At 41.8% G+C, this 19,091-nt stretch overlaps 2 protein-coding genes across 11 annotated transcripts in view; one reads left to right on the top strand and one right to left on the bottom strand.

Moving 5' to 3' along the window:
• Positions 1 to 628: 628 nt before the first annotated feature.
• LOC118387654 (annexin A4-like) lies at positions 629 to 9,575 on the bottom strand. Its single transcript, XM_035776237.2, has 13 exons — positions 9,430 to 9,575; positions 8,083 to 8,141; positions 7,328 to 7,415; positions 4,671 to 4,765; positions 3,362 to 3,475; positions 3,076 to 3,166; positions 2,606 to 2,685; positions 2,281 to 2,337; positions 1,963 to 2,056; positions 1,459 to 1,554; positions 1,249 to 1,307; positions 996 to 1,118; positions 629 to 883 (listed from the first exon to the last, which is right to left on the bottom strand). Exons 2-13 carry the CDS (start codon positions 8,089 to 8,091, stop codon positions 830 to 832), a joined length of 960 nt encoding a protein of 319 aa, XP_035632130.2. The 5' UTR covers positions 8,092 to 8,141; positions 9,430 to 9,575; the 3' UTR covers positions 629 to 829.
• A 303-nt stretch (positions 9,576 to 9,878) lies between these two features.
• Positions 9,879 to 19,091, top strand: part of LOC118387653 (AP2-associated protein kinase 1-like) — a 34,604-nt gene continuing 25,391 nt past the window's right edge. For 3 of the 10 annotated variants that reach the window (XM_052525753.1, XM_052525749.1, XM_052525752.1), the window contains exons 1-9: positions 9,879 to 10,977; positions 13,988 to 14,106; positions 14,339 to 14,447; positions 15,884 to 16,026; positions 17,397 to 17,518; positions 17,741 to 17,822; positions 18,110 to 18,242; positions 18,476 to 18,579; positions 18,836 to 18,930. In XM_052525753.1, coding sequence (XP_052381713.1) covers positions 10,818 to 10,977; positions 13,988 to 14,106; positions 14,339 to 14,447; positions 15,884 to 16,026; positions 17,397 to 17,518; positions 17,741 to 17,822; positions 18,110 to 18,242; positions 18,476 to 18,579; positions 18,836 to 18,930 — 1,067 coding nt within the window. In that variant the 5' untranslated portion in view covers positions 9,879 to 10,817. The remainder of the gene's footprint in view (positions 10,978 to 13,987; positions 14,107 to 14,338; positions 14,448 to 15,883; positions 16,027 to 17,396; positions 17,519 to 17,740; positions 17,823 to 18,109; positions 18,243 to 18,475; positions 18,580 to 18,835; positions 18,931 to 19,091) is intronic. The other 7 variants (XM_052525750.1, XM_052525748.1, XM_052525754.1 and 4 more) reach the window with 4 other exon arrangements.

The following is a 19,091-nucleotide window of genomic DNA, read 5'->3' as shown; positions in this document are numbered from 1 at the left end:
CACCAACTGTCAGATCTAAAAAACAACAACATTATAACCAGCCAGATACACATCCGGCATAGTCTTATTAAGTTTCAGATATTACCAGAATGTCCATGTTGGCTTAAGAAGCAAGAGTTGAAACTTCTGGCATAGACCTACTTTGCTCAGTTGGTAACCCCTTATCTGAAAATTCCACAGGGCTAGTTTGAATTGTTATAGATACAAGATTGGATGGATTAAAACAAGTGGATTAAAGTAGATTGTGGATTAAAACAAGTCAATGAGGGTCGCCTGTTACGGGCCTGCGGTAGAATGAGAATGCGGATCATTTATGGTTGGGATTACCTGAGTGAAAGTCTCAGCGCAGCCTTGAACTGCGAGGACAGGGTCTAGGCACAAAGATGACGACATACTTTGCCTTCCAAATCAGACTAACATCCAATTAAGGTAATTGAATCAAATGACTCAGAGCTGACTCAACGAACAAGCCATCCAAACGAATTCATTAAATGGACTTCAAACAGTAAGAAATGAAGATGGCTTTCTGCTGAGATGGGGGTTGGGAGGCAGAGGTTCAAAAGGTCCATCTTTTATGCTTCCTGAGATGTGGCAACAGGGGATCAAATAAAGAGAATGCAAGCAGGTGTAAAATGTCACCCGTCTTTGGTTTAATCAGTATTACAAACTGTGAAAAAAGGCATCATGGTCAGTCTAAAATGCTCTGGCTACAGAAGAGCAGAGGATATTGAGAGACCTTTAAGCAAAGGAAACAGAAGATAGTAGAGGCACCAATGGTGTTGTTGCAGAGTGAAGTCGTCGCTGAACTATGTCCTAGATGTTCAACGTCCTACTCTCCACATAGCTCCAGCAGGATTTTGCGGTAATCTCCAGATGTGTCTCCCTAAACAATTCAGAAACACTCAGAATACATCAAAATAACAGAAAGAAATGGGGACAAATCTAACTTTTACTGAGACAAACCAGTACTTCATCTCTCGTGACCAGGGTCTCACCTTGATGAAGGAATGGAGAGTCTTTCCGTACGCTTTCAAGAACTCTGTCTTGATGTCCAACATGTCAATCTCGGCCCGGGCCACCATGATTCTAATCAGTACGCTGTCTGTAGTTCCCAGACCCTGAAAAGACAGGAGGGAAGGAGCGGTCAACATTCTGATGAATTCAGTCTGATAACCCACAAGTGTAAACAGATATAACACACCTCCATGGGAGGTGTGTTAATAAAAGTCTCAATTTCAAAATCTTTACCTTCATGGATTTATATAACCGCTCTGCAAAGAATGCTGGCTTGTTTTTAAGGCATTTCACTGCAAAAAAATAAATCAGATTGATACATCAGGCATGATAGCTCAGCAAGCTTAAGTTTTGCTTATTTTCATCAGAACTGATTGGACTCTGTCTTATCAGTCTTCGGTACATTATTGCAAGAGGCACTGAAACAAATTGGATCTGTCTGACCTATTGCCAGAAAGACATTCTCCAGAGAGCCAGACATCTCCCTCTTAATGCTGTCCTCGATGTCCCTCCCAGAGATCTTCTGATACTCCTTAAACACTGATACAATGAGGTGAGAGAGAGAGATATGGAATCAATCATACTGTTGTAGTGAGTAAGAAGCACATGACAATGTTGGTTCCTGAAATAACCAGAACAGGTCAGCAGAACAGTGTTTGTGCATTACATTTTGTGCCAAAGTCAGTGTGGAAGTAAGTATCTTAACTGAAGAGAAGTGTAAAGCGTAATAAACAAACAACCAACAAGTACACTGTGAGAAGGTCACTTCTGGTGATGTGTAACTTGTTACTCTGATCTTAAACGTGAGTCTCGACAGAAATGTAAAAATATCTCTTATTTTATTATGATCAAATATTTTGGGAGTGTACCACTGGGGCAACGGTGGTGTACACCGTTGGTGTACCGCTGCTAAATGAATATACACTGAAATATTTGTGGGGACAATACCTTGGAGTAGGTGATTTCTGTTCCTCACACAGAGCACAGTGAGGAACTTGACCTCATCTGTTCCCCAACGAGCCTCCCCAGCCTCGTAGATATCCTGAGAACCCACGGCAAAAGTACTTCACAAACCCAAACAGAAAATCTCCCAACACGGACTGTTTTGGGACATATTTGATGTGAGATTATGTTTTTAAAAACTATGTCTAAAGTTGATCTTACTGTTCATCTTCCTAACCGTGGGGTGATCCTGATACCCCAGCATGTGCTACTATGCGAGATAGACAGAGCCAGGTCACCTCCTCTCTGGGTCCATATTCTCACCTTAGCATCCTTCACAGCCTGGGCCTCATCCACAGTGTTGCTCTCATCTCGCCCCGCCTGTCAGTCACAGGACAGACACAGAGGCCATGTTAGCAAAGAGTCAGACAATGACATGACCATTACCTGGCCATTTGAGGCCTCTGAAAACTACAAACATCCATTATGTGTTAAATTGTACCCAAGTGATGAAGTGAAGGTAGAGTGACTATTTCCTTTACAACAATTCATGTACTGTAGTTCGGTTGGCTTTCCTTTGATTGTTGGAATATGAAGGTCAACCAGGTGTGTATTCAGAGAGTTCAATATTGTCACGGTCTATTCTCACCGTGAGCAAAGAGACCAGAACCCTCTGGAACATTCCGGAAGTATCACCATCGATATCTTCCTCCAGGTTCTTTCCATAATCTGCCATCACACACAATTAAGCAAAAAGTAGGAGTTAAGAATGACCTTAGACCCAGTCAGTGATCTGACTCTGCAATTATAACACACAACACTTGAAACGGTTTGTGAACACCCTGTCAAAAGCTATGGCCGGCAACAAAAGTTGAATATTGCTCTATAGAAGACACTAATAAATCATTCATATCATGCATTGTGTTCATGTTATGTGATTCATTGTTTGCCCGTACACTCTCAAGAGGGCGAGACACTGATATCCTAGATCAGATTTCCTCTTCATATACAGTGATCAATACTAAAGTATTGACTTGTACCATACACCGTATGCGATACCTCTTCTACAGGTGGACTCAATACATGGCACAGAAAGGCTGTGTACTGTGTAGCTACTACCTTTGATGTACACCGCTGTGATGGCTCTAATTTCAGCACTCGTCCTTGAGGCAAGGATATCAATGAGAGCAGCCTCCTCTGTTCCAGCACCCTAGCATTCAGTAAAATAGAGATGTGGAGAGCTATGTAAGTACCACAAAGAGTAGTGTGATGCAACACATTTATGGGTTGTGGATGAGGTGAATAGCCCGATACAATGTCAATAGCTATTGAAAAGCGTTACAGTATTGAAAGCGTTACATCAATCCCCATTGTGATGGTGTCTCTAGCAGTAATAACCTCTGACCTTCATAGCGTTCCTCAGCTCGTAGGCATCATACACAGGAGCGGTCATCAGGAGGCCCAGCACCACGTTCTCAAAGTTCCCCGTCAGCTCTCCCTGCAGATCATCGGTCAGGTCCTACAGGGACAGAGACACAGACATTTAAAATGGGCCCCGACTGACACAATCTCCCGCCTAGTGCTCAAGTAAGCATACACTACTTCTCTCATTACACTCGTATCTCAGAGGTGATAAACAAGGCTTTCAAAATGTTTAATCTGTCAGACTAAATGCTTCAGACATTCCAGATACGAGTCTGCTTCCAGAAGGGCGTGGCTGCGAAAGAGCTGTACACAGAAGGTTTGTAGTAGACACATTTAGCTTCTTCATGAACCTGCCTGTGGGCGTCCCCGTGCACTGTATGACTCACTGTTTCTGACCAGGAGGATTCCACTAGCAATCTTTGTCCTTCCCTGTGGCAAGCTTCCTCATTCATGGGACCTTTTAGATAACTTTATCAATGATTTATTGCATGCCAGACTGTGCCAGCTCCTATCTAACAGTGTCAATAGAGTAGACATTGATCAGACTTCCCTTTTTAGTTTTAAATGTCAAGTTTAGTTGTCGTTTGACATGGGGCCTGTCATTCTATAATCTCCCTACTTCACTTAAACACAAAGTGCAGTGTCCTGACTGACATTGGTCTTCAATTAAAAATCAGGTTAACCTCAACCCTCATGTAGACAAGCTTCTCTCTATTCTCTGAAACACATAACCATCTTTGTGTAAGAGTTAATGATCAACCTGAGGCACCAACTGTCTGCACAATGTTACCAATAACACCAGACACCACCACACCCATAAAAACAAGCACACAAAGCCACACACCAGAAGGGTATACTATAACACATCAATAAGTTAGCCAGCTAAAATTTAAAAAGAAAAATAGCCAGAAATATTTGTTGATTTTCCACTTCATTAAGAAAGCAAAACTTAGACATTTGTTTTTGGTTGTTGAGTCAATTAGAGAATGCCCATTTCAAGCTTATCTTACAAAAAAAAGTAAAAGTTATTTCAGAATATTTAGGCCAGTTAGCTGGCTAACTCCATGATCCTGCTTTGTAGTATATCCATCCGTGACTGATCACATAATAAATATAACCATTTACACAACCCCTGCACTCTCCTGTCACGACGAACTATTAAATACACCCCCAATTACTGGAGCTGGTGGTGTTTAGATTTTGGAAGGTTTTGAGAATAGTCTGATAATTCAAACGGTGATATGAGAAATGTAATAAGACAGGTAGGTATAAGTCAGTAGAACACTTACCTTCCCCACGGTCTGCTTGTAAGCCTCCTTGATGCGTTGCCTCTGAGCAATGCTACGACGTGCCAGGACTTCAATGACAGCTGCCTCGTCCGTGCCTATAAGAAACCATCACAGGGTTACATTACTGTATACCTTCACATTATACTGATCCATTAGGTCAAATAACTTGCTGTTGATAAAACAGCATCAATCACCATTGAAATATCCTAAATATCTCCCCGATATCACACAGTTACAAAGAACTCCAGATTTCAACCTGGATGTTGAACAGACATACAGTGCCTTGCAAAAGTATTCGGCCCCCTTGAACTTTGCGACCTTTTGCCACATTTCAGGCTTCAAACATAGATATAAAACTGTATTTTTTTTGTGAAGAATCAACAACAAGTGGGACACAATCATGAAGTGGAACGACATTTATTGGATATTTCAAACTTTTTTAACAAATCAAAAACTGAAAAATTGGGAGTGCATCATTATTCAGCCCCTTTACTTTCAGTGCAGCAAACTCTCTCCAGAAGTTCAGTGAGGATCTCTGAATGATCCAATGTTGACCTAAATGACTAATGATGATAAATACAATCCATGTGTGTGTAATCAAGTCTCCGTATAAATGCACCTGCACTGTGATAGTCTCAGAGGTCCGTTAAAAGCGCAGAGAGCATCATGAAGAACAAGGAACACACCAGGCAGGTCCGAGATACTGTTGTGAAGAAGTTTAAAGCCGGATTTGGATACAAAAAGATTTCCCAAGCTTTAAACATCCCAAGAAGCACTGTGCAAGCGATAATATTGAAATGGAAGGAGTATCAGACCACTGCAAATCTACCAAGACCTGGCCGTCCCTCTAAACTTTCAGCTCATACAAGGAGAAGACTGATCAGAGATGCAGCCAAGAGGCCCATGATCACTCTGGATGAACTGCAGAGATCTACAGCTGAGGTGGTAGACTCTGTCCATAGGACAACAATCAGTCATATATTGCACAAATCTGGCCTTTATGGAAGAGTGGCAAGAAGAAAGCCATTTCTTAAAGATATCCATAAAAAGTGTCGTTTAAAGTTTGCCACAAGCCACCTGGGAGACACACCAAACATGTGGAAGAAGGTGCTCTGGTCAGATGAAACCAAAATTGAACTTTTTGGCAACAACGCAAAACGTTATGATTGGCGTAAAAGCAACACAGCTCATCACCCTGAACACACCATCCCCACTGTCAAACATGGTGGTGGCAGCATCATGGTTTGGGCCTGCTTTTCTTCAGCAGGGACAGGGAAGATGGTTAAAATTGATGGGAAGATGGATGGAGGCAAATACAGGACCATTCTTGAAGAAAACCTGATGGAGTCTGCAAAAGACCTGAGACTGGGACGGAGATTTGTCTTCCAACAAGACAATGATCCAAAACATAAAGCAAAATCTACAATGGAATCGTTCAAAAATAAACATATCCAGGTGTTAGAATGGCCAAGTCAAAGTCCAGACCTGAATCCAATCGAGAATCTGTGGAAAGAACTGAAAACTGCTGTTCACAAATGCTCTCCATCCAACCTCACTGAGCTCGAGCTGTTTTGCAAGGAGGAATGGGAAAAAAATTCAGTCTCTCGATGTGCAAAACGGATAGAGACATACCCCAAGCGACTTACAGCTGTAATCGCAGCAAAAGGTGGCGCTACAAAGTATTAACTTAAGGGGGCTGAATAATTTTGCACGCCCAATTTTTAAGTTTTTGATTTGTTAAAAAAGTATGAAATATCCAATAAATGTTGTTCCACTTCATGATTGTGTCCCACTTGTTGTTGATTCTTCACAAAAAAATACAGTTTTATATCTTTATGTTTGAAGCCTGAAATGTGGCAAAAGGTTGCAAAGTTCAAGGGGGCCGAATACTTTCGCAAGGCACTGTACTTCTGGCTTCCAAGCTCCTCTCTCACCCTGGGAAAAACCCTGGTCCCACAGGCAGTTGGTTCTCAGTGTATGTGCCATCTGTTTCTAATGCATCTCACACCAGAATCAGGTGAAACCTATTACGTCTAGCTAACAGCATCAGCATTCCCGAATGTGGAGCTAAGATTCACCCATTCAGAAACAAATTGCACAGGCTGTATACTATCTTTTAGGCTTGTGTTTAACAGCGTGTAACTTGTCTTCTTACAATGCTCATTGTATTTTCTGCACTGTATCCCTACAGCATAGACGTGTAAAAAGCATAGACACAAAATATAACACAGGTGCAAAGATTATGCAATCCTACAGTAACTTTTGACTAGAACAGAAGGCAAAAATAATCATGAAAATGGAGGGGGAAAAAATGACGAGTCAAGTATACTGGAGAAGGAAGGAAATGACTCCCAGGCCACACAGAGGAATGAATGAGGTCTTAGAAATGGAAAGTAACTACAGTCCCGTGTAGAGGGCCTGTAGAGAGTTCTAGAATAATTACAACTGATGTGAAAGTACTGGTAGCATACTGTTCAACAGGAAGGTCTTTTTGAAGCTTTCATTGAAAGGAAAGACGTACAACTATGTTAGAATAAAGACCTATTTATCAGTAGAAAGGTGATCCTACCATACTCATCCAAAATGGTTTTCGGAATGTCTGAATTGTTCATAGAAACAAACAGCTAGTCATCGCTTAGAATGTTGGGATCACTCACCAGCCCCCTTCATGGCTCCTCTCAGTCTGTTTACATCCTCCTCTACCTTGAAGCCAGCGGCTTCAGTCACAGTTCCACGGTTGCCAATCTGCAGTGGCAAATATTAAAATTTAAAATGGCATACATATATGAATTCAGCAGCTGGCATTTATCCAGTCACTATCCAACACCATTTGGATATTGTACTTTGAGTCGTAGGCCATCGCCCTCAAACTCAACTCTGGACCTTGAAGTAAGTTCCACTGCATTTTTTCATTGTTCACCTCTAATCAGTGAATGATTTTGACCTGGGACACCAGGTGTGTGTAATAACAGAAAACCAGCAGGCTCTGGACCTTGTAGGGTTGAGTACCCCTGGGCTATAGGTACACACATGCACAAACATACACATCTCAACAGATCCGTGTGTGTTTGTTCAGTAACAGCAACGCACATTTATTATGTACAGGTGTAGCCTATATGTCAGACTGCCTCAGTAGTATACTGTGGCTGCTACTTTCAAAAAGCTCTCGTCTGTGCTGTCAGTAGGATTACAGCAGTAAAAATGAAATTGGACAATTTCATTGGTAGAGTACATCATACATGTTTTATGCAAGCTACAATGAACATACTGTTGATAAGTAAATCCTTTCCAATACTAAGCGACAAAAACAAACAAATGTAAATCTGATCATGCAAATGTATGAAAATGTTGAACACTACAATCATTTAGTTCACTCACACTACAGTAGACACGTTTGGGAGCTGAGACTTACCGCTGCCATTATGCCAGTGAGATAGAGTTTCCAAACGTGAGCAAGAGAGATGGGAAAAGCTATCGAAAGAAAAACAGTTATATTATTTCTCAGAAATGCACATACCGCATTTTTCCTGAGATGCGCATTATGTTACCATTATCCATACAATACCTCTGACCCTTGAGTAACAGATAAATAATATAATAATAATAATAAATGCCATTTAGCAGACGCTTTTATCCAAAGCGACTTACAGTCATACATTCTACGTATGGGTGGTCCCGGGGATCGAACCCACTACCCTGGCGTTACAAGTGCCATGCTCTACCAACTGAGCTACAGAAGGACCACATAAAGATGGGCTAACAAAACATAGACCATCTACATACATTTGTTAATTCCCACTTTGGTCAGTTGCTCAAAAGCAAATGGTCCTGTTGCTACATTACCTAAACCAGCTCTGTAGAGAATAACAATGTGGTGGGCTTTCACAGTAGGAAAGACTGGGTTAAATACTCATTACCCTCATTAATGTTTCATTACCACACACCCCCCCCCCAAAAAAAAAAAATCACCTCTACCAACTGAAACAATTAGCCGACAACACTTCCCCCAAAATCAAAATCAGACAAAATGCATCTCTGGTCAGAGCTGATTTACTTCATGGTGTCACTCAATATAGTTTATGTCGTTAATTATTATATTAATAGGAGACAGCATCTTTATAGTCTGGGGTGTTGTCCCTTTTAGTCCAGGGGTGTTGTCCATATTGTGCCTCTTCATTAGCCAAGGATGACAACTCATTCAGAAATGTACTGTCTACATCTGCTCAGTTTGGGGTGGAAATACCTGGCACAAGAAGAACCCTTTTGACCCCTGCCTCTGTCACACTGCCATATCAAAACATTACTAGATCTAAAGTCACACCTTTCTGAATCACTTTTTCCATCAATAGGCCTATATTAGTAACCTACATTAGCCCACTGAAGTAAATGCAATCAATGAAATGCAGTTTTCAAAGTAACAACTGCGCAGACTCTACAAACCTTTGGTAAATATGGAGACATTGTTACGCAACACAGTTCTTAAAGTTAATTGTTAGTTTCCAAGTTGCCCCGCTTGTGATTGTAACGTATGGCACAATTCAATAAGTATATAGTTTGCAGGAGGCGATGTAGGTCTGTCTGCTGGCGGCCAGCAACGGAATAGTAACTTTTGAAGTTCATTTTCTGTTCGAGACACACCCTTGAATGTGTCAGATAGTAGGTATTCTAAAGCTTCTAGCTAAAAACAACACAATACACATCGAGCCTATATTTCTCGTTTAACCTCAACCTATAAAATTACATACAACTGTTTACTTACCCTATAGACAGTAAAAACGACCTATCTTTTCAAATGAGGAAGACCGAAAGGAAGCTCTCTTCTGCGAACGTCGGCCGTTAAAACGCAACAGTGGATGGCATAAAGAGGAGTTTTCGGTCCCACCCCTTTGTGGTTACACTAGGGCAGGCTACATTATATTTTGCAGTGAAGAACACACACACTCTCTCTCTCTTTTAATTATTATATATATATTTTTTTACAATTCTTAATTGTGATTGCAGATAATTGTGATTCGTGTACCATATTGTTTGTTCTCTCTCCACCACAAACGTATTGATTGTATTATTATGCTTCAAGAGGAAAATAGCCTGTTATCCCATTCTCATATTCTAGTATACTAATGAAAAAAGTTAATTAAATGAATTCATTTGAGAGATGCTCCCTAGTGGCTGCTCACCCGCGCCCCCACCAGTCAATGCCACCAGTGTGCCCCCCTCACTACAGACCTCATGACTACAGATCCCATGACTCCACTGCAGTAAAGCTGTAGGCTAAGGGCTGTAGCAGGCAGCTGCTGATATGTTGGTGTGGTCGAAGTAGCCGAAGCTTGTATATCTTGCGTACATCTAACATATACTAACTGACTAGCTAGCTATATCTTATCTATATTTTGTAAGGGAGCTATCAAACCAAACTGAGATCGAAAGTAGCTACAATTGGTACATTTTCGGAATTACCATTTCCTGTCATTTTGATAGGCATTTCCTGTTGCGAAATAGCTAGGTAGCGGTTCGTGGCAGTAAGCTAGCTGACGTTGGCTAATTGGTAGCCTAGCTGGCTAGATGATGAATTGTAGCATACTTGGAAATAATCATTATTTGCTGAACGACATTGAATATGGAAGGATCGTGTAATATTGGCACGTTTTACCGGGGATATATTACAACGGACATAATTTTTACAGGATAACCTTAGCTACATGAAATGTCATAACGTTAAGATAGCCGCGGAGATGGAGGGACCCACAACCCCCTGAATAGCTGCACTGATGGAGAAATGTCCTCCTCCAAGATGAGCAAGTCGAATACTGCACAAGGTTTAGCGGAATTATATTAGCGTCTATCTTATCTCTATAGCTATATTAGTCTGTCAAGCAAATGGGAGACTGGTTATTCGGGCATAGCTCATAATTGACAGCTAACGTTAGTTGCTGGTGAAGAAATCACTGCTGTTTTTGGCATCTGCAAACAACAAGACTGGCTTTGTCAGACAAACCTTAGGCCTTGTCCAGAAAACAAAGTTAATTTGTAAAACTGACATCGCTGGAAATAAGGACATTTGAGCTTTCTGCATCGTCATTTGAGCATTCTGCGTCGTTTTGATTGAAGTGAGGATAATATTTCCTCATCATCTGACTGATAGTTATCATGAGGAAGTTCTTTGATTCATCTCGTCGGGAGTTGGTCAGTTCAGGACCTGGTTCTGGAGGAGGTAGCAGTGGATCCAGCCATGTAGGTGGCAATTTAATTGGACGTTCATGTACCATAGGGCGGCACCAAGTCACTATTGAAGAAACAGTGGCCGAAGGTGAGTGAGATGGAGGAATTGAGGCTTGTCTTTTGGAAATGTTTTGATGCCCGTGCTGACTGAGAATATGAAATGTGACATTTCAGTCAGACCGCAAACTGCCACAATGTTTGAACATTGATCAGTCATTACCAGTCAGGTAGCTGCTACACGCATGATGACATTCAGTACTGCTTAAGCCAGAGGCAGGCCTAGGTTTCAGAATGATATGGCTACATTACAGTAGGCTATGTCATTGGCAGACACACATATTTGTCAATTTTTCACTCAATGCCATGATGTAATCCTATTCCTGACGTTTTAATATCGGACACACCCAGCCCAATTACCATTTCAATGTAGGTGGATAAGCAATTCAAAGGTGCCATGCTGTTTGTAGTTTTACAGTTTTGATGATCAAGTGTAAGGGCTGCTGCCTGCCAGTGATGTATATGTCGCGGTACTGACAGCTCTGTCGTTGTTTGAGCAGCAGCTTAATTTGGTAAATCTGTTGGCAGGAAATCCCGTTAAATATGACGCGCTGATTAAATGTACTCAGGGACAGTCTGTTTTGGGTGTTGTATGGTTTCTTAAAACGTGTGACCATGGACATGAGAAGAGGCTCATTTTCAGGTACTGAAGAGCACTGAGAGATGTCTGGGGTGTGGATGTATCTGTAGGCCGACTCTTAAACTAAAGTCCATTGGGGACATTAAATCTGGTATCTGTGTCCTTTTGACAACCCAAGACCATACAGATCAAGTTGCTGATCGTTTGGATATCACTTGGGTACTTGGTAGTGAAGTCCAAAGAACCTGCAGATAATGCCTTGATGTGAGGAAGTGACGTAATATTAGGCTAATTCCTGACTCCCTGTCCAAATGGTAAAATCGCCTCTCAAAACAGTATATTTTTAAACTTCAGCAGCCATCTTGTTCAAGTTTATGTAAATGTAATCAGTTCTTGAAATGAAATAATTCAAGAATAGAAAAATGAAATAGCCTTTAAAAATGCCAAATGCCTAGCCTAAATAAACACAATATACATTACAATAATTGCACATCTCAATTCTCAAATTTATCCCAACCCCTGGTACACATTCAATGCTTTTTTTGGTTTCGAAGGCAAATTGCATCTCATGATTTCTGCTTATTCTGTCCATCCTTCTGAAGCGCTGCTTTGCGGTGTACACTGTTCAGGAATCGAGTCTAAAACATGCTGAATAGAGAGAGAGTCAGTGTCTTGCATATTGTTGAAGTAGCCTATCCCTGCCCAAGTCTTATTTCAGCAACTTGCACTGCAACACTGTATAGATCTCAGTACACTGCAGTTTCAACACACTGAAATTGAACACCAGTATGGTATAACATATAGCCTAGATAGGTTATCAACATTAGCTAAAGACAGTGGATTCCATGCTAAGACCGTTAGGCTAGACATGCCTTCAGTTTCCCTGGGGCAATGCCATCATGGAGGCTTGAGTTGCACTGAAAGTCAGGAATTAAACATGATGCCACTAAGGCAGTTGGCATAAGATGACTAATGATGCTGTTATGGATGCTACTCCAGGGTTTCTTTATGTAATTCTATGTGCTACGCACACTATTATGGATGCTACATTTTACCGAATGGTTAGGCCTATTCGATTTCTTTACTCAAATATCTTGCATTGTCTTCTAATCATATTGTTTTGTAATGGGACGCGAATCACCATTTTATAAGAGTATTTATTTAATATTTTGTGTGACTTGCTTCAGCAGTCACATTCTCAACCTTTCACTCTTGTATCCTCATTCATTTCAATGGTGGAATACAGGCTTCAACATACTACACTGAAATCACTGCCACAAAACTTTCAGAATGTTCAAACGGAAACATTTAGAGAGTTTAAAGACACATTTATATGGATTATGATGCTGTACTACTCAATCTAGCCTACTATGCTAACCCACTATAATCTGCTGTAATAACTCCACACCTACAAACCACCCAAAAATAGGTCACTATAACTAAACCAGAGCCTATGAAAACCCCATTGCTACAATACCATTACTACAACTACCACCATTACTACTGCCATCACTAGCACTACTGGGTCGTTCCATTTGATTGCAATCACATTTTGACCACACCCCTTTGGATTTGAACAAAAATTTCCATAAATATTGGTCCATTGGTAGAAGTGGTCAGAAAGTAACTTTTTGGACCTGAAAGCCAAAACATTCAGGAATGTTGACCCATTTAGCATACCCCACCATACCATGACACATGTCTTCATCACTGGAAAATATGAACCCTCTAGTTTGATATCATTTAAAAGCAGGTGAAGAAGGGTGAACTCCTAGGAGTAAAGGGAAAGGGGGATACCTAGTCAATTGTACAACTGAATGCATTCAAATGAAATGTGTCTTCTGCATTTAACCCAACCCCTCTGATTCAGAGGTGTACCCATCAATATGTGCTGTGATTTGTTGATGTTGAACTCAAATGACATTACAAAAAATACATTCCACTGCATGAGCCACATCAGTTAACATAACCTGAATGAACATTCTATACCAGGCAGCCATTGTGAGTTTAACAGTCATATTGCCAGGGCTAGAGATTCCATGCCTGTTAAATTCATTCTATTTCTATGTTTGCTGTTGCTGCAGGGAGGGGGGTGTTGCCTAGGCAACCGAAGACTTGTTTGCTACAACACCCTGCTTATTTCAGCAAGGAGCAACAAAGTTTCATGTTGTAACGAGTCCATTTTTGTTACCACACAAACAGACTCAACCGCACCAATGCTCAGCTGTACTGTCTTTAATCAGCTGTTATTTAAAATTTAAAAAATCATTTTTTTAAATGATTTAAAAAATGATTAAGACAGTTTATTTTCTGTAATTGTGCCAGCCCTAGCACAGAGTGGTGTTGCCAACACTTCAGACTTCCAATGGTTGCTTGCCTCCATACACTGAACCTTAATTCAGTGTATGGAGTCTCAATCACTCTCAATCACTCTCTCAATCACTCTCTCTCTTTCTTACAGGGGGTTTTGCCATCGTGTTCCTGGTACGAACCAGCCAAGGACTCCGCTGTGCCCTCAAGAGGATGTATGTCAACAATGAGCACGACCTGCAGGTGTGCAAGCGAGAGATCCAGATCATGGTGAGTAGCTGTGAGATTACCCCACTCCCACGGCATGCTTGGAGGGGAGCTATTCTGTTTATTATTCTCTTCTGCTTACATGAAAACACGGGAAGGCCCGTGAACTCTGCACTACATTGTTTATCAGTTATATTTCCCTTCTGGGGACAATCAAGTTGAACTTGAACTTAAATGGCATGATAATGTTCACTTTGTCTGTTAATGTAATCTGGTTGTGCATGTGCTCTTGCAGAAGGACCTGGTCGGCCATAAGAACATCGTTGGCTATCTGGACTCTAGTATCACCACTTGTGGAGGAGGAGATGTGTGGGAAGTGCTCATCCTCATGGACTACTGTAAAGGTGAGTGCTTACTGAAGGGTCTGTGTTCAATCAAGTGTAGTTGAAAGACAAGAATAAAGCCAGACAACTGTCACTCCACATGAGGGCGCTCTCTGTTTAATTATTAGTCTAACTTCCATCTAGGCCACGGGTGTCGAACTCAGTCCATGGAGAACCTAGTGTCTGCTTGTTTAGTTTTTTTTTTTCATTTCAATTAAGACCTAGACAACCAGGTGAGGGGAGTTCTTTACTAATTAGTGGCCTTAATTCCTCAATCAAGTACAAGAGAGGAGTGAAAACTCAGACACTCGACTCTCCATGGAATGAGTTTGACACGTGATCTGGGCCTACCACTGGTGTGGGGACTTTGTTGTTGTACTTGTCTTTGCATATCATTTGAGTTCTGCGTTGCACCAGGTTTTTTTCCATGATGTGATTGTATGTTATAGGCATAGTAGATGTACAAAAAGTGTAGAAAACATAGGAACTCCTGCTCGTTCCATGGCACAGACTGACCAGGTGAACGCTATGATCCCTTATTGATGTCACTTGTTAAATTGACTTCAATCAGTGTAGACTAAGGGGAGGAGACATGTTAAAGAATTATTTTTAAGCCTTGAGACAATTGAGACATCGATTGTATACATGTGCCATTCAGAGGGAGAATGGGCAAGACAAAAGATTGAAGTGGCTTTGAACGGGGTATGGTAGTAGGTGCCAGGCGTACTGGTTTGAGTGTGTCAAGAACTGCAACGTGCTGGATTTTTCACATTCAACTGTTTCCTGTGTGTATCAAGAATGGTCTACCACCCAAAGGATATCAAGCCAACTTGACACAACTGTGGGAAGCATTTGAGTCAACATAGGCCAGCATCCCTGTAGAACGCTTTTGACACTTTGTAGAGTCCATATCCTGTTGAATTGAGGCTGTTCTGAAGGCAAAGGGGGTGCAACTCAATATTAGTAAGGTGTTCCTCATTTTTTTTATAAAGGCCCCTATTGCGAAGTGGGCATTTTCAATCAGTGGTATTCAAAGTTGGGGTCATGACCACTAGTGGGGGCGGGGGAACTGCCGTGGGGTCACCCCCAAAAAACATTAAGAATACATGTTATTTTGTAGGACAATATACACAAGTTTTAGAAGAAGATTATTCAGTAATGGGGGAGGGGTTCTTGAAAATGTAATCAATTGAAGGTTATTTGTTGATGTGAAAATATGAATTTACCGATAATATGCCTGTCATTTAGATTTGGGGTGAGGTGTGGTCACGAGAAACTCTTTTAGAAAGAAAATGGTGGGGAAAAAAATGGCGTCCCCGCTGAAAAAGTGAGCACCACTGTTTTACATGATCAAGAGACTGAGTGTCTGAGTGCGAGATGGGTGTACTGAGGAACCTTGCTAGCTCCATACCTCGTGTGTGTGTTCAGTAATGAGACTGAGCGATGTATCTCTGCAGGGGGCCAGGTGGTGAACCTGATGAACCAACGTCTGCAGACAGGCTTCACAGAGGCAGAGGTGCTGCAGATCTTCTGTGACACATGTGACGCCGTGTCTCGACTGCACCAGGGCAAGACACCCATCATCCACAGGGACCTCAAGGTGCGGAGGAATAGAATCCTTCTCCTGTGTTTTCTCTCACCTCCTTACTCTGCTCCCACTCCCTCTCTCATCTCGTTCTTGGCTAAGTCTTCCTTTCATATAAATTATATATATACACACACACACACACACACACAGTGTCTTCGGGAAAGTATTCAGACAGCGAAAACAGGTTTTTAGAAATATTTGATAATTTATTTAAAAAAAATACAAATATCACATTTACATAATTCAGACCCTTTACGCAGTACTTTGTTGAAGCACCTTTGGCAGCGATTACAGCATCGAGTCTTCTTTGGTATGACGCTACGAGCTTGGCACACCTGTATTTGGGGAGTTTCTCCCTTTATTCTCTGCATATCATCTCAAGCTCTGTCAGGTTGGATGGGGAGCATTGCTGCACAGCTATTTTAAGGTTTCTCCAGAGATGTTTGATCGGGTTCAAGTCCGGGCTCTGGCTGGGCCACTCAAGGATATTCAGAGACTTGTCCTGAAGCCACTCCTGCGTTGTGTTGCCTCTGTTGTGCTTAGGGTCATTGTCCTGTTGGAAGGTTTAAATTCACCCCAGTCTGAAGTCCTGAGCGTTCTGGAGCAGGTTCTGGAGTAGGTTTTCATCAAGGATCTCTCTGTACTTTGCTCCGTTCATCTTTCCCTCAATCCTTATTAGTCTCCCAGTCCCTGCCTCTGATAAACATCCCCACAGCGTGATGCTGCCACCACCATGCTTCACTGTAGGGATGGTGCCAGGTGTCCTCCAGACGTGATGCTTGACATTCAGGCCAGAGTTCAATCTTGGTTTCATCAGACCAGAGAATCTTGTTTGCATTTTGGCAAACTCCAAGCATGCTGTCATGTGCCTCTTTACTGAGGAACGGCTTCCGTCTAACCACTCTACCATAAAGCCCTGATTGGTGGAGTGCTACAGAGATGGTTGTCTTTCTGGAAGATTCTCCCATCTCCACAGAAGAATTCTAGAGCTCTGTCAGCGTGACCACCGGGTTCTTGGTCACCTCCCTGACCAAGGCCCTTCTCCCTCGATTGCTCAATTTGGTCGGGCGGCAAGCTCTAGGAAGAGTCTTGGTGGTTCCAAACTTCTTCTGAATACTTATGTATATGTGATATTTTTTAAATTATTTATTTCATACATTTGCAAAAATGTATGGGGTATTGTGTGTATATTGATGAGGGGAAAAAAACAATTTAATCCATTTTAGAATAAGGCTGTACCGTAATAAAATGTGGAAAAGTCAAGGGGTCTGAATACTTTCCAAATGCACTGTATATGTTCAGCAGACACTTTCATCCAATTCACATTATGTGACTCATATTTTATCCTTCTCTGGCTTTGCTTCTATTTTGTATCTCTGCAGGTGGAGAACATCTTGTTACATGATAAAGGCCACTATGTGCTGTGTGACTTTGGCAGCGCTACCAATAAGTTCCAGAACCCACAGATTGAAGGAGTGCCAATAGTCGATGATGAAATAAAAAAGTTTGTGAACTTGCGTAGCTTAATACATACAATATGCTGCCATTTTATTTCCTTTGAATTTACCTTTTTTTATTTTTTATTTTTTTAATAGCTGTAGAAGAATACAGTTCAGAGGGATATAGGCCTTTTCAGCCGAGCCTCGTCAGAGGTTAGCCCTGTGTTAGTTCAACATCATGGTGTTCTTTATCCTCCTTTTTGTGGCCTTTTCCTATTCTCTCTCAGGTACACCACTCTGTCATATCGTGCCCCTGAGATGGTAAACCTCTACAATAGCAAGATTATCACTACTAAAGCTGACATATGGGTGAGTGGACGTTGTTTTTTTAGATCTAGGCTTTAGGCATGGTATCAGTGCCAGCTACTGATTGGTATGGGGCTTTTTTTTACAGTCCACATTGTAGAGTATCTGTCACAGAATGCTCATGGAACTAAATGAAAACGTCAAGCTAATATTTGGTTTAGTTAGTACAGTAGGAAGTTAGAAGAGCCATATTTGTGTGGAGAATCCTTTTCCCTTCAGGCTTCTCGAGGCATTTGGGTGTTGGCTCGAAATGGTATGTAACTTTATTATTGTGTGTGTGTTCTCTCCAGGCGATGGGCTGTTTGCTGTATAAGCTGTGCTACTTCACTCTACCCTTCGGGGAGAGTCAGGTGGCCATCTGTGATGCCAGCTTCACCATTCCTGACAATTCCCGCTACTCCTACAACCTGCACTGCCTCATCCGTCAGTATTCCACCACTCACTATATCTGTTATGGAAATTAGTGTAGATTCTACAACGCCATTACGTATTTTATGAGCCCTGTGCTACATGTTACCTCCTTATCTAACCATGCTTAATCTATAGGTTGTGGGATAGTCAGTGTGTCGCTTTTCTCTCTTCTGGTGTGGTTCAAATGGGCTCTCTTTTTCTCTCACATTTCCACCTCTCCTCCTCACTCTGTTGGTGTTTGTCAGGGTACATGCTGGAGCCCGACCCTGACAAAAGGCCTGACATCTACCAGGTGTCCTACTTTGCTTTTAAATTGGCTCGTCGGGACTGCCCTGTTCAGAATGTGAAGGTCAGTCTCTCTCTGCTCTGTGGTCAGGGTGACATCTGTAGGGGGGTGACCTTTTCTAGTCTGTATGTCTGTCTCTCTCCGTTTGGGGAATAGTCTGTGGATTGGTCTCTAATGGGCTCTGAGCCATACCTACCAATGGTCTATTCAGTCCATGCCCTGATGCTATTGAATGTGCTTGTCATCTGTTGTCATGTGGTTCCATTCCCTCCTAAATATAAATGTGCAATACTTTCATCTCTAATCTACCCCCATATAGAACTCTCCAATTCCTGCTCAACTCCCTGAGCCAATCAAAGCCAGTGAGGCAGCTGCAGCGAAGAAGAGCCAGAGCCAGACACAGAGTAAGGCCAGGTAAGTCTGTGTGCTGGTGTTTGTCATACAGGGGGGCTGCCTGAGTAATCTTCTGGTTATACACGCCAGTATTGAGGCTAGTATCCTTATTTTTTGTCAGTTGTGTGTTCTCTGTTCTGTTTTGCCATCATTCATAAGGTAATTTCGTACCATTGACAAGT

Source organism: Oncorhynchus keta, chromosome 9 (genome assembly GCF_023373465.1).
Source record: "Oncorhynchus keta strain PuntledgeMale-10-30-2019 chromosome 9, Oket_V2, whole genome shotgun sequence".
NCBI classification, from domain to species: Eukaryota; Metazoa; Chordata; class Actinopteri; order Salmoniformes; family Salmonidae; genus Oncorhynchus; species Oncorhynchus keta.
Note: the sequence above shows the minus strand (reverse complement) of the source record. Positions and strands in the feature narration are given on the sequence as shown.

Coding starts and splice junctions, on each gene's coding strand:
- LOC118387654 (XM_035776237.2), bottom strand. Junction 3,167..3,361: donor AGCTGAGGAACGCTATGAAG/GTCAGAGGTTAT, acceptor ACTGAATGCTAG/GGTGCTGGAACAGAGGAGGC. Junction 2,057..2,280: donor AGGCTGTGAAGGATGCTAAG/GTGAGAATATGG, acceptor GTGGGTTCTCAG/GATATCTACGAGGCTGGGGA.